Below are 14928 nucleotides of genomic sequence, written 5' to 3'. Positions count from 1 at the left end.
AAAGTATAAACTCAAGAAAGTTGTATATGGTCTCAAGTGCAATACTATTTTAATAATTGATTCCATTTTGTATTTTATTTATTTAATTAAAGTTGTCTATAAATCAAATACACACAGTCTCTTTCAAAAAAAAAATAAAAAAACAAAACAAATCATATGATAATAGTTTACACACATCAATAGAGTTCTAGACATTTTTCTCTGCTACATACATTTAATACTATAACCCTACTATCAATAAATTTCTACACCTCTCTAAAACTTTATCTAGGGTGCGATTGATTTGCTAAAATATAGATGATTGAACTGCACAACTTTTTTTACTCGGTTTGATTCAGAATCAGATCATTTGATTGGACAAAACAGGTAGCAAGAGACTCAACAAACACATAATTTTTTTGTCCCTCACTAAATCATGGGACAACTTTTTGTCCAAAACACAAATTATAAAAATGACAAAATACCTTGTTTATTTTCCAACATAAAAATATAATGTCTCTATTTCTTTCCAATATAGTTATGTATTGTCCGGTACTTACTGTATTGTAATTAAATCAAACACACCCTTAGACTACGCCACTTATTAGCTAATTGAGTCTAACACTTAATTACTCCAATGATCAAATCAAGTTTATAATCTAACAATTATACTACACCGCTTATTAGAAATATGAAGGGACATAGTCATAGACAAACTAGCTATTTTATTAATCTAAACATAACAATGGAGATTTCAGTTTAAGATACAAATAGTGGTGCATTTTAGACTCTTGAAGAAGTCTAACTATTTAGTATTGAAAGATCATTACGCACTCTTACTTTTCATAGTTATAATCCCCTCAAAAATTGGATAACTAAGAGCCATTACATAGCTAACTAGGAAAAGTTGACCAAACATGTCTTCAAAATCTCTTGTATTGAATAGTCTCCATAAACCACCAAAGAAGCAAATAGTGTTCACTATGAGTAACACAACCATTGGAGACATGTACAAAGCTGCACCTTGAAAATCAAACCTACCTTGTTCATATTTCTTGATTTTCTCTTTATCTGTGTCAAGTGCTTTGTTTGACAAGTTGAATTTCTTCTTGTTCAATCCTAACCATTTCTTAACTGCCTCTGTCATTGCAAACAAACTAGTAACTGATTTCAGAATCCAAATTCTTTGTTCATCCCACCACATTGACACTGAGCCATCACCAGAAATGACCTCTATCAAATGTTGAATTTGTGTGGCAACATATAAGAATGCAAACACTGCAAACCAAGGGTCTGTGACCTGTAACAACAGTAAATTAAAACATGTTAAATTATAAAACCAGGACAAAAATTTACTTACTATATGAGTATATGATAAAAAATATAAAGAGAAAATCTAAGTTTTCTTTAATATTTAAAAAATCTGTCCCTATTTTTATTTTTCAAATTTCACTTTTAATTGCAAAATTCTCTCTTTTTTTTTTTTAATTTATATATGAAACAATAAATGTTTCACCGTTTCATGTAAAAACCAAGTGATTGAGGTCAAGTGGTTAATAAACTCTAGTTAAAGACAAATCGTCCAGGAGAATTCGAATTTCAATTATGACAAAACAATCATTGATCAATCTTTACTTACGTGCCACCCGACCTCCAATTTACCAATGGTCCATTGTAGCATAGACAATTTTGCAATTAAAAGTGATCATAATAAATTGACACAACTTATTTTTTCAAACCAAGCAGGTCCAATCATAATAAAATTCATGGTTTTAAATTGCGGTTTGCAAACACAATTGCATCGGCCGCATTTTACCACAATGTAAACGTTCGCAGCATAACCACAATCGCAATTTTAAATAGACGTAAAAAGAATTGAATATATGTTTTACCTTTGGAAACACAGATATTCCTTTCAAGAAGCAGACTTGAGGTACAATGCCATAAAGTATGAATCCAATAGCATATATGGATGACATAGACATGAAGCAATAAGTGAAGTTGTGAATAGCAGACATTCTTGAAAATCCATAAGTAAAAGGGCTGTATTTAGAGACAGCAAACAAGCAAAGTTCAGACAACCACTTCACCAATTGAAGCATGCCTTCTTTGATATCAGTTGGTGCACACCCTAAGAAACATGGTGTTTTTGGGTAAAGGTAAGCTGATTTCCATCCTCTGCAGTGCAAAAGATAGCCAGTGATAGTACTCTCTAGTAAGATGCCATATGAGAATCCTATCTGTCAATAAAAATTCAAATTTACATTTAGTAAAATCATCAATTCATTTATTTACACAAACATGTAATATAATTAAGATCAATTTAATACTATATGTGGTATATTTTTGGGAGCAACTTTTTCCACTCCACATTTGACTACATAGAAGTCATGTTCTATAGATAGTAAATAGGCATTTTAGTCATTGAATTTGGAAGAGTCGTCAAGTTAACCCCCTCAATTTACGAAATAGTAATATAGTCACTTAAATTGAAAAATATCAATCAATTCGGTTATTTTCTCAAATTTTGTATAATAATTTTAGAGGTTCTACCCTTGTTATGTTATGTGTAAACTTTTAAAATTGTGATGCAAAAATGTGAGAAACAAACTAAATTGATTGACATTTTTTAATTTGAGCGACTTAATTTAAAGAATTATATTGTCGATCTTTACAATTTTAAGGACTAAAATATCTATTTACTTGGTATCTCCCTAGATTTTGATAAATGTATCAATACACTTACTTCTGTGCCCCATTGTGTGTTTGATTCGTAGGAAGAAGATGCAACTACTTGAGCTTCTCGCAAAATTTCCTCTTTTGAAAGATTCTTTTTGATGGTTTGTTGTCCTCGGATGGCCTTGAGTGATTCTATGTATGTGGTAGACTCCCCAAAGTAGTTTTGGGCATCAAGAAGATAGTCATCTACAATCATAAAAAGAAAAGTACTCTTATATTGGTGAGCTAGAAATGCTAACTTCAATGTTGTGGATAGTTTCACTCATATCATTAAATAGTCCAAATTTTTATGTGGTTGATTTTGTTAAAGAGTCCTACATTAGACAAAATATGATCCGTTTATAAGTGAAGACAATTTTCACCTCACAAGTCAGTTTTGTGTAGTTATGTTAGGCTTAACCACAAATTCTAAGATGGTATCAGAGCTTCTGTTAAGATCTGTTGGGCTATCTGCTATCAGCCATCCACCATTTATGTCCACGAACCAAGGTCAATAGTTCTTGTCATGAGGGGTGTGTTAAAGAGTCACAAATCGAACAAAATATGTTCTGTTTATAAGTGCAATTCTCTCCTCACAGGTAAGTTTTATGAGGTTATGCTAGGTCCAAGCACACCAACCACAAGTTCTAAGAGATTTTACCTAGATCAGCTCAAGAGTGAGACAACTAAAAACCTAATTTTAGGTACACCTAGCAAAAATTATCTACTAGCAGCTTAAAGGTCAACCTTAATCAAGTCTCTGTCAAAGTTTCTTTAACCTTCATTTATTTTTATTCTTATAGTAGTGTTGTTCATATCCTAGTTATGTACTATTCCTCTTAAAATTTGGTTGTGACCAAAACCTACAAAATAAACTTGTAAAATGAAGATGTCTACAATTATAGTAACATTTTTCAGATCCTACATCATTCAACGACTCTTAATAGCTTCAGGATTATTTTTTTGTTACAAAAAGTTTAGATGTGTTGGATCCTAATGGGTCATCAAGATTAAGACAGATTTCATGTTTCAAAGAGTATCCACGGATGAACACTTGAGGTTTGAATTTTTATACAATGATGTAAGAATATGTAATAGAAATTTATATATGATGTGAGCATATTGTATATATGAATTTACAAGCAAGACTATTTTTTTTAACTTTTTCTATGACATTGAGTATAATTTACATGACAAGTAATAATGTGGAAAATAGTAATTAGAATCTGATTGCAAAAAATGAATGTGTGGATTTATAATATATAATATATTAATATGATTGCAAAATAATAATTAGGAAATATGTACCTTTTTGAATTGGACTTCCAAATAATAATGCACTTCTATTCAAGTAATTACCACTGCCAGAAAGACCCGGACCTCTCAAACCATCCATCCCTTGCCACATTGTCTGAAATAAATTGCATTATGCCATCATTTATATGATCATCAAACATAAAAAACAAATAAGAAATTGAAAAAAATAACATAAACTAAATGAAGACCTTAATTAATATTTTGTTGATTTACCTTAAAAGCAGTCCTAGATTGATTATCATAAATGTCTTTTTTGCTAAGATTGTGAAACATTTGAGGGAATTGAACAAATGCAATATATTTAGAGGTTTCTGGATCAAGAAAGAAACACATGGCTTGTTTGGCTGAAGATGGATCATTGCAATACATATCACAATCCACTGCAAGTACATAAGGTCCATTGCTGATTAAACCTGAGACTCTTAGCTGCAACCACAATAGAAAATGTGTGAAATTTATTAATTTTGCTACAATATAAAAAATTATTATATAAAGAAAAGCATAAATTAAAATCAAAAGTACACACCAATGTATTGAGGGCACCTCCTTTGAATTTGTGAGGAAGTGATGGCCTTCTTTCACGAGACACGTAAACAACACGTGGAATTTCTGGTTCCTCATTTATAATCTAAAATAAAATAAACAAATTATATGAATAGAAATTATAAATAAAACCTTCTTTTTTTTTCCAATCTTTAACAAACAATAAAAGTTTATTCGTTAATTAGTTGAGGAATTATGAAATGCACATTTTGTATTGTCAAACCACATACAATTTACAATTTGCATTCGGTTGTCAAAGAAAATTGAAATATACTAACCACTTAGTTTACAATTTACTTAGACCACATTTAAAAAATAGTTAATCACTTTGGCAAAAAAAAAAAAAAAAATTAACCAACCTATTACAAATAGTTAACTACTAGTGTGAATATTAACACATAAGATATATTAACAAAAACATATTTTTATTCATTAAACTAAATTATTCAATGTAATTTGTGAGGATATAATGATTATTAGTCCTTTATTGGATTTACCTCGATCCGAGAAGGTCTATCAGTCACCATACGAAGATTTTTGGGGTCGGAACCGAATTTCTCAATATTTTTCTCCATTTTCTCGTACTTGACCTGTTAAATTGTAAAAACCAACATGTCATGTGAATCCAAACATTAATTAATTATATCTGTTTAGACTTTAGATTTGAATCTAGATCACTTCTTTTGAGCGTTACAATTTGGAGGAAAAGAAAACTAACTACATGAAATCTTATAATGGGATATACACTATAAGAGTTTAATTGCAATACACAACAGTGTAAAATTATTTTACATACGTAATTAATAATATGTTGTTACGTCAATTAATGAACATAAAAGCATGAGATGAATTTAATTGTATCTACTACTACCTCACTTGTTTAAAGAAGAGAAAAAAAACCTTAGAAAAGAAAAATAAAATAAAATACCTTAATCTGGTCTCTCTCTGCCTCGAATTCTTGTGTCCTAAGAACATGTTCATCCTCAGCCATATGAGAGAAAAAAACCTTAGGACACCTTGACTTTACACCATATTTTTTACAAAAGGGAACCCAAACTTTAGCAAATTGAGTAGCCTCTTTAATCCCAAAAAGAGTAACAGCAGAAGCACCATCATCAGAAAGATAAATAGAAAGCTTATTAGAAGGGTAATCCATAGCAATAGCAGAAACAACAGTGTTCATAACTTCAACAGTTGGTTCTTTTTCGGGATCAATCGTACACACAAATATGTCGAGTCCCGGTAACTTCTCGTCAGCCGGTAATTTCTCGATCATCACCGATCGACTCACCGGCCTCCATCGGTATGCTTGGTTGAAAAACCACAAAACTGATAGAATAAGCTCAGCTAGTGTCATTAGAATCCATGGATACGATATAATGAAATTGTTGATACGATAGTAAAAGAGAAACAAGACACATATGAAGTGGAAAAATATGTGAAGTCTACTTAGAGGTAACCATGATTGGACTGTTTCTTTGTGAAGTGTGAAGGTTGTCATAGTAACTCAATAATTTGAAATTTTCACTACAAAAGTTGTATATGGCTTATAATTACTAGCCAAGCACTTTCATTTATATATATATAGTACACTAATTGGAGTTGGAAATCAAATACTAATTTTTAAGTACCTCTCGTGGAACTCGCACTAGTGTTATTATTTGTTTATGCTATATTGGTACTATTATTATAGAGGAAAAAACAAAACCTATGAGAGCCCTCGTGACTCACGTAGTTGCAGCGTGGCTATTTTTTTATTGTGAATTTAAGTTCCTCGTTTCATAGCAATTATGGACCAAGAAGATTGTTTGACTTGTTTGTTTAAAATTGGCTTAATTGATTATCTGATCTCTCAACTTAATTTTTTATTTTAAAATGGTCTTATAATTATAAAATGTCTCAATTTTGTCTCTTATCTCTACTTCCCTCCGTCAAGTTAGTCCTCTTCGTTAGTATTTTAAAAAATTTATTAACTCCTTTCTACGTGTCATTTAAGATTGGTGATCAACGGTTGAATTTAAAAAACACACATGACATACCGTGGATTTACATCATACGGTAATTCTTATTGTTTTTCCTTTTTTAAAAAAAAAAATTTCCTAAAAATTAAAATTAAAGTTTACCAACAATCTTCACCCTATTCCCTCTTGATTTCCATACTTCATACCTAGAAGAAAAAAATAAAAATAAAAAAAATCCAACAATAGCACATTCACTAAACACCCCTAAAAATCTAAAGGACACCCCTCCACAGCATATACCCTACTTCATCTTTTTTCTCTATCTTCCATATTTTCTTCTCATTCGATCCATAACTGCAAAAACACCTTCAAATTATCGGTTTCAATTTATTCCCTTCACAAATTCTCTCTCTAACGTCAGATTTGTATCATTAGCTTACTATTTATGGGAATCTATATCTCATGAGGAAGCTTCTATTTCTGGGAATTTTTATCTCACGAGGAGGCTTGAGTGTGGAGTTTTATTATTTCTGGGTTTTAATTTTTGTTAGCAACAGATCGATGAAGATGGAGTTTTGTATTTTTATTATTCCTAGGTTTTTATTTCTAGGTTTTCGTCTTTTATTTTTGGTTTTAAATTTATGAATATTTTGATGTTAAGCATGTTTTTGATGTTTTTGTTATTGTTGCTGTTGTTTGTAGAATTTATCGTTGTTGTTGAAATTTATATTGAGATGTTTGTGGTAGTTGAAAAGGTTGTTGTTGTTGTTGTTGTTGTTGATGGTGATGAAGAAATTGTTGTTGTTTCTGTCGATGGAAATAGAGTCACAGAGAAAGAAGATTGTTGCTGAATTATTATTTTTTGTTTTGGGTATGAAGTTGGAAGATGAAGAGGGAAGAAGATGGCAATAGAAGTTATCATATGTTGTGAGTCCATTGTATTTTATGTGTGCTTTTCAAATTCAACCCTTGATCACCAATTCTAAATGACACATGGAAATGAGTTAACGGGTTTTGTAAAAAACTAACGGAGAAGACTAACTTGTTTGACGGAAGTAGAGATAAGGGACCAAATTGAGATGTTTTATAGTTATGTGACCACTTTGAAATAAAGAATTGAGTTAAGGGATCAGATGAACAATTAAGCATTTAAAATTTCTTTTTCTAACAATATAACTCAATTTATAGGGATAATACATAGTAACATATAGCAGTCAAGATTTGTTCACCACAAATCAAACCATATTAATTTCACATCAAAATTAAAACAAAACATAACATATGCTAATTATATACATTGTATCCAAATTGTGTGAAATATCCAAAACAAATGATTTAGTGGCTATAGTCAAATGATACGAATCGAAACATAACTCATAAAAAGACATGCAAAATACACATATATTGTTCGGTAGCAGCATGCCCACTCTAGCACCCCCTCCTCCTTTGGAAATAAACCATGTCCCCATGAGCCACAACTATGATCTGCTTCAAGTTTTACTAGATTGGACTTACCCACTTCACTTTGACTATGACTGATACGACCTAACTGGAGAACCATGTCTACCTACTTCATCCCCCCATCCTCTCCAGCAACAATTTCATCAAGGGCCTCTTGCACAAGTGGCATATGATGATCTCTAACATGTACGAGCAACATATAAAGGGCATCTTATTCCACTAAAGCTCTCGCATACACAGGGTTCAGGGAAAGGACCCACCATTTTCGGTGTATTGTACGCAACATTACCATGTTTTTAAGACAAGAGACTGTTTTCAGGATGCACTACAACATTTTTGAGTTTACACCACACTTAACATGACCACGCCGAAAAAAGCATGGCTTAAAACATGTATAAGCCACTATTTTGAAATTGTGGCTTAAAAATTGAATACACAGTGCATTTTATGACTTCAAACAAAAATCCATGGCCTATGCTATTTTAGGCCACCGTTTATCCACGGATAATAACCATGCCCACTTCAATTCCAAAAAACCGTGCCTTAAAAGACCCTTACCAATATATGCAGCGGGAATGAAAAAAAATGAGCGGTACTTTTTCATTTTTGAGATCTGAACTTAGAATAAAAAACATTATTTTTTAATAAAACCAACTTTAGATAAAAAAAAAAAAAACAAATTCACTCTATCTCTGTGAACTCACGCTCTAAACCCATTCTTTCTCTGAACTCACTCTCTAAAGTCTAAACCCCTTTTCTCTCTCTCTCTCTCTCTCTCTCTCAAATCCAATCACGTTACCTAACCCTTCTTCCTTCGATCAAGCTATTCCTCAAAATTTCTGGCAGCAGCTTTCTCAGATCAATCTATTCCTCTTCCTTCAATCAAGCGCTCTCTCTCACCCAATCGAACCCTTCTTCAACCTTCCAACCCATCTCTTACCTTCGAATCCAATCGAGCTCCTCTCTTGATTCCGTTGGTGATAGTCAATCAAGTATTAACCCTTTGTTGCAGCTTGCTTCTCCACTGCTTGCTTCTCCACCACCATGGATCTCTCTTTGTTTTGATTCACTTTTTGGTACTTCTCTCTCTACCTTCGTTACCCCTTTTTGGGTTGCTTCTCCTATTTTTAATTTATTTTTCATTATTTACAATTTATAGATAACATTATCAATAATTCTGATTTTGGCTTATTTCTAATAAGGGTACTAACCTGTGAAGCACAAAAGTGGCGGTTTTGTGGTATGTCTCTGTGTTCGCGGTTCCGACAAGATTCGCCGACTTGATTTGCGTCCGAGTCCGTGTTCGAGCCCGTGATTCATAGGTACTAAGGATTTTCCAAACTGATTTTTGGCTTATTTTTTACAGGGGTACTGAGTTTATATATGTTTTCATTTGTATGGATTCTTTAAAATTTCTACGGCATTGGCCACCGTGACTTATTTATAAGAAAGATAATTGCACATGAGAACATTTTATTCATTGCATAATCTGCCAATCACACATCATAAATGATCTTTCTAGTATGATCTTGTTACTTGAGTTTAATTGTCACTGTATTGATTGATTATCATGCTTAAGAATTCTCTTTTGCTAAGATGCATCTATTAAACCAACAACCTTGTTATTGGAATTTAACTTTACATCAGAACCATGATCATTATCCTCTAGGCTTTTGTCATGGCAGATAGGTTTATCCCATTAGCCAATTCAATTGTTACAGTGAGTTCCTTTGATGGGCAACATATAAGGATGTGAAATCTTGAAATACTATCACTTGTATTTGTATTCTTTCGCGATACCATGAAGCACATTACGTCCTAAATCCTTCAGCAGATAGCTCACGATAAGGAATTTGGTATATACCTCATATACCTATTGTAGGGTCATCACTAGTGAAGCAAACTAAGTTGGATGTTTGGGAATGGTTAGCACAAATCCAGACTAGCGTAGCTCGCGCTTCGACAGATAACAGACCATGTGAGGTCAGTATCTGATCGAGCCTGAGTAGAAGTTGATGCTCATGAAGTCTTGTATTTCGCAGTGATGGTCGTACATATAGAAGATACAATATGTAGTTATGATCCAGTCCAGGTGCATTGTGTAAGGTATTGTGACAACAAGACCCTTCATTGTTACAAACATTATATCATGGGGGTGTCGATCCTCCCTATAACCATCCAAATAATCCTTGGGCGCAATTCCTTCAAAGTGTTGAAATGTCCAAGTTTGCATCAACACATACTAATGATGTAGTATTTTTCTATCGATCAAAAGTAAGTATTTTAGTATCGTTTACATAGGGACTAGTGCGATATTACAAGCCGTTCAACACACATTATCATTTTAAGTTAGGGTTTACTTGTTTGTTTGTTATAAAATCAAACCGAGCTAAAATGCGATAATTAAAATGAGATTTTATAAAGACTTAAACTGATAGGATTAGATTTCATTGACCAAGCTTCGCATATTTCCTTATGATCTGATATATGGATTCTTGCGATTAATCGATATTATCACATATCACTCAACAACATCATTTATGTCTAAATAATGTTGTGACTTCGATTGTATCGTTTAATCGATGATTTCTTAATCTATTAAATGATCTGATAGCATTAAGCTTTGATAGATGGTTATCCCAAATCTAGATTAATTCAAAATGTATTTTTCAATATCATTTCAAATCATACATAAACATGAATAGTAAGGATAACACCAATATCAAGTAAAAACTAGAATCATATATTGAAAGATAAAAAGAGATACATATTGTGCTTGATCAGTTACATATAATCCCAACAGGTGAGATTTAGCTACTCATTGTCATAGTAGCCTTGCAAAAATGGAAGAAAATATGAAATTGCAATGCAAGATCTTGATTTCTCAAATAATCTTGATGAATCCACTTCCTAACACTCTTGCTTTGTGTTTCTCCTATATTTTCGCCTCTATTCTCTCTCTAAAATAATAACATGATATGTCTGAAAAATTATAGAAAGGTTTAAATACTTTTTCTGATAAGTGGCAACTCGCCAGGCGAGATGAGGCTCTCTATGGCGAGTGGAGCTTTCTTCACCAGTGGGTTTCTGCCACGTAATCAAGGAGTCTGAAACCGCCTTCACTCGCCATGGCGAAGACTAGGCTCGCTGTGGTGAGCCCATGTTTCCCTGGATTTTGAACTTTTTGTAACTCCTCGCCTTCTTCTTCACTTTAAATTCGCCATGGCCTCGCTGTGGCATGCTAGGGACTTCCCAAAATTGGTGTTCTCAGTAACTCCTCTCTGCAGGCTCGTTGTGAGCTCGCCATGGCGAGTGAGCTCGCTTCCTCCTCGATTTGGCAACGCATAGACTTGTGAAAATCAAAACCTTCTGGAACTGCTCGCCTTGACCTCGCCTTTGCTCGTTGTGGCGAGTTAACCTTTGCATAATTTTGTTGATTTATTTCTTGCTCAGTGTCTTGACATCCATTTTCCTGCACAATGGGATAGAGTAAGATATAAAAAGAATAATTGGTCATTTGTTCATTTAATCTTGGCTTTTCCTAGGATAACTTGTGAAACAAGTAACAAAAGTGCCTAAAATACAACATGAAATTAACTACTTTCTAGAACTTATCAAACTCTCCCCAATTTAACTCTTTGTTTTTCCTCAGACAAAAGACTCAAGAAGGACAATTTACAAGACTTGGATAAAAGTTAAATCACAAGACACATAAATCAAAGGTTCGAAAAAATTTCAGATTACATGATTCAACTGTGAGTTGTGCGAGCAAGTTTGAAGTTTCTCATTAACCTAGGCATACACTATGAATGTGAAACAAGTCATAAAAACAAAATTCATGTCACGCAGTTCAAGTCAATAACATAATTATCAATGAACCACGCCTAACACACTTCTTTGTAAGTAAATAAAACAAAATGAATTCATTGAATGAGGGATTTGAACACACATCCGACAATCCAGCTAACATCCTGATCAGGTTATGTGTCCATCCAACTATCATCTTGAAAAGCACAAAAGCATAGATCACTAAGGTCTTTTAGGATTGTAATGTGGCTTGGCTACAAATAAATAAAGGTCATTTGTGGGAAATCTCATATATAGTAAAGATCATAATCATAATAGAATTTTACTATCTTCACATGTTCAATGCCTAGATGGATGAAAATATCTACTATATTATTTACCATAAACACAACATCGATTATACGAAACAAATAGTATAGATGATTCAATCTAAAAATAATGTTTAATTTATCAGGCGAGACTTCATCATTTCAATCAATGACTACTCTTATGTTCAATCACAAATGTGATTTATCTTTCAAAATTTTCTTGATATTATTTTTTCAATTTTGCTACTTCAGGAGCACACTCAAGAGGTATAAATACATTTTTTTTCCTTCAATTCTTTTGATAGAATTTATACTAAGATCAAATAGATCTTATATGTTTGAATTGTGGTCAAGAACTCCACAAACCTCTATGAACAATAAGCAAGTAAAATAACAATTTTGCAATCCTTCAAGGATGATTTAATATTAAATCTTAGTTCTTCAAGAGCTATATTCGAAATTTTTATAAACAATGATCAAGAAAATGCTTTATTTGATCGATCCTTCAGGGATCCTTAAAATAACAAATTAATTCTTCGAGAACTACATTACAATCTCAACGTGTAACTCTTCAATACTTTTTTTTTAAAAAAATAATACAAAGATAAAATAGATTTTATCTTTAACCAAAAATCTATCAACATCAAAGAAGATCATAATATTTTTGCTATCCTTTGAGGATACTTGATATTAAATATTCAGTTCTTCAAGAACTATATACATCTCAAGGGGCATAAATAGTTTTTTCTTTAATTTCTTTTGGTATAACTTATACTAGGATCAAATAGATCTCATATATTTCAATTGTGAATAAAGAAAAATTATTTCTTTCATGAATGTTTGATGTTAAATCATTAGTTCTTCTAGAACCATGTCTCAAATCTTCATAAACATCTTCAAGAACTCAACCACAAACATCTATCGACAATGATAAAGAAAAATCACAATTATATTTCTTTCATGAATGTTTGATGTTAAATCATTAGTTCTTCTAGAACCATATCTCAAATCTTCATAAACAATGATAAAATTCCTAGTTTGAGTGATCATTCAGGGATGCTTTAATATTAATAAAAATAGTTCTTCATGAACTTAAATTACACATGATGATCAAGACCAATTCATTCTTTACGCAATCCTTCGGGGGTTATGAATATTAATTCACCTTTTATTTATTCTTTGAAGCGACTTTAATTGGTCTTTACAAATTGGAGTCACGTGAGCACTATCATATTATGAAAATTCAAAAAAGAATGATAAGCTACGAGGTATCACCACAATAGTAAAAAAGTCATTGATAAAATTCAATAACAAGTTTTAATCCCAATGCAATACTGAATCTAAATAATGATACATAAAAAATAATATTTGGTATGAGAAATGTTACTTATATGAACCGAAATTACTTAATTAAAACTGAAATGTTACTTCATTATGCAAATGCACAGAAGCAATATATATATATATATATATATATATATATATATATATATATATATATATATATATATATATATATAGGGTTATGATAGAAGACACCTTTTGTGAAGGTGTCTTTTATCAAGTTACTCTATGAGCATTTGTTAAAAGACACCAACTACTTTTTATGAAGGTGTCTTTTATCAAAGTTATAACTAAAAAAGTGAAAATCACACCTTGAGGTGTGACTTGATAAAAGACACCACACTACTTTTTATGAAGGTGGCTTGTAACATAACCCATATATATATATATATATATATATATATATATATATATATATATATATATATATATATATATAGACACACACACTAGTGTAGAGTTAAACAAGAAAGTCAGGTAAGAAGAACGTATGATTAATTTGTTAGTCTATGGAATATAGTAAACACTAATCATAATAAAAAAAAAAATGAATTTCAATTCGGTAACCGAGACTTATCAGTCACTACAAGCAAGAATATGAAAAATCAATATTAGAAACAAGAAAGTATCAATATTACCTCTTAGTATCACATTAACTTACCTTCATATTGGCTATAAACTTTCGTACCCTCAGTTGATCAGAGTATCGTGCTGATAACGTGTTATGAAATTAACAAAAGTATTATCAAGAGTTGCATTGTATAAAAGAGTAGAGATAATTAGATAAAGAGAGAAGAAGAGAGTATATTACATTACTTCACAAGTGTGTCATTACATTTTGATGTAGATCCTATTTATAGGACACATATAGGTACATGAATGATCATATTACAACCCACTTACTAGTGGGAGTTACAAGCATGTGGAAGGGTAATGGATAGTGGGAGCTACAAGTATGTGGAATGGTAATGGATAGTGGGAGTTACAAGCATGTGGAAGGGTAATGGATGGACATCCACTAATAGATATATTCATAACACAGTTTATTTATTTGTTTATTGTTTTGCATGATGATTTCAATTTTTGACTGATCTTTGATGAACTGTTCATACCCCAGTTCACCTTTTCCAATTCTAAACATTGCGCTGATCTGTTGTCACAAGAGATTCAACAAAGCTTGGAAATCAAAACTAGTAGTAATGAAATGTTTCATATAAATCTTTTATAGAGAGATATGGATCAAATCATAGCCACGTAACACTTCAAAAAGGAACTTAAGCTTAATCACCACCATCAACGCCACCACCACCATAAATTAAAATTTATAGATCTCTTTTTTTTTTTTTTTTGAACAGCCAAATATATATAAATAACCCAAATCCACTCAAGACGAGTCGGACAGGATAGCGAAACTGTTACAAAACAGACACAACCAAAACACAGCCGTAGGCAAGTGCTCCCAAACGGCAACAAAAGTCATAGCCAAGAAC

At 32.0% G+C, this 14928-nt stretch overlaps 1 protein-coding gene and 1 long non-coding RNA gene across 2 annotated transcripts; both read right to left on the bottom strand.

The window, feature by feature from the left end:
- Positions 1 to 687: 687 nt before the first annotated feature.
- On the bottom strand, positions 688 to 6106 carry LOC146934910 (quillaic acid 3-O-glycosyltransferase CSL1-like). Its single transcript, XM_085750160.1, has 8 exons — positions 5486 to 6106; positions 5055 to 5147; positions 4541 to 4642; positions 4228 to 4440; positions 4006 to 4108; positions 2726 to 2904; positions 1872 to 2219; positions 688 to 1279 (listed from the first exon to the last, which is right to left on the bottom strand). The coding sequence occupies exons 1-8, from the start codon at positions 6056 to 6058 to the stop codon at positions 806 to 808; spliced, it is 2085 nt and encodes a 694-aa protein (XP_085606286.1). The 5' UTR covers positions 6059 to 6106; the 3' UTR covers positions 688 to 805.
- A 4534-nt stretch (positions 6107 to 10640) lies between these two features.
- LOC146934909 (uncharacterized) lies at positions 10641 to 14241 on the bottom strand. Its single transcript, XR_015033054.1, has 2 exons — positions 14100 to 14241; positions 10641 to 11451 (listed from the first exon to the last, which is right to left on the bottom strand). It is a non-coding gene; the product is annotated as an uncharacterized LOC146934909 (long non-coding RNA).
- Between the last annotated feature and the right edge of the window lie 687 nt (positions 14242 to 14928).

This window comes from Medicago sativa, chromosome 3 (assembly GCF_051527215.1).
Source record: "Medicago sativa cultivar Bolivia chromosome 3, Bolivia_mono, whole genome shotgun sequence".
NCBI classification, from domain to species: domain Eukaryota; kingdom Viridiplantae; phylum Streptophyta; class Magnoliopsida; order Fabales; family Fabaceae; genus Medicago; species Medicago sativa.
This window is presented reverse-complemented; position numbering and strand designations above follow the sequence as displayed.

Excerpts from the sequence above, each read along its gene's own strand:
- LOC146934910 (XM_085750160.1), bottom strand. The coding sequence starts at position 6,058 with ATGACAACCTTCACACTTCACAAAGAAACAGTCCAATCATGGTTACCT. Across the intron at positions 4,109-4,227 it reads AATCTAGGACTGCTTTTAAG|ACAATGTGGCAAGGGATGGA; the intron begins GTAAATCAACAA and ends AATTTATTTCAG. Across the intron at positions 2,905-4,005 it reads TGGAAGTCCAATTCAAAAAG|ATGACTATCTTCTTGATGCC; the intron begins GTACATATTTCC and ends TTATGATTGTAG.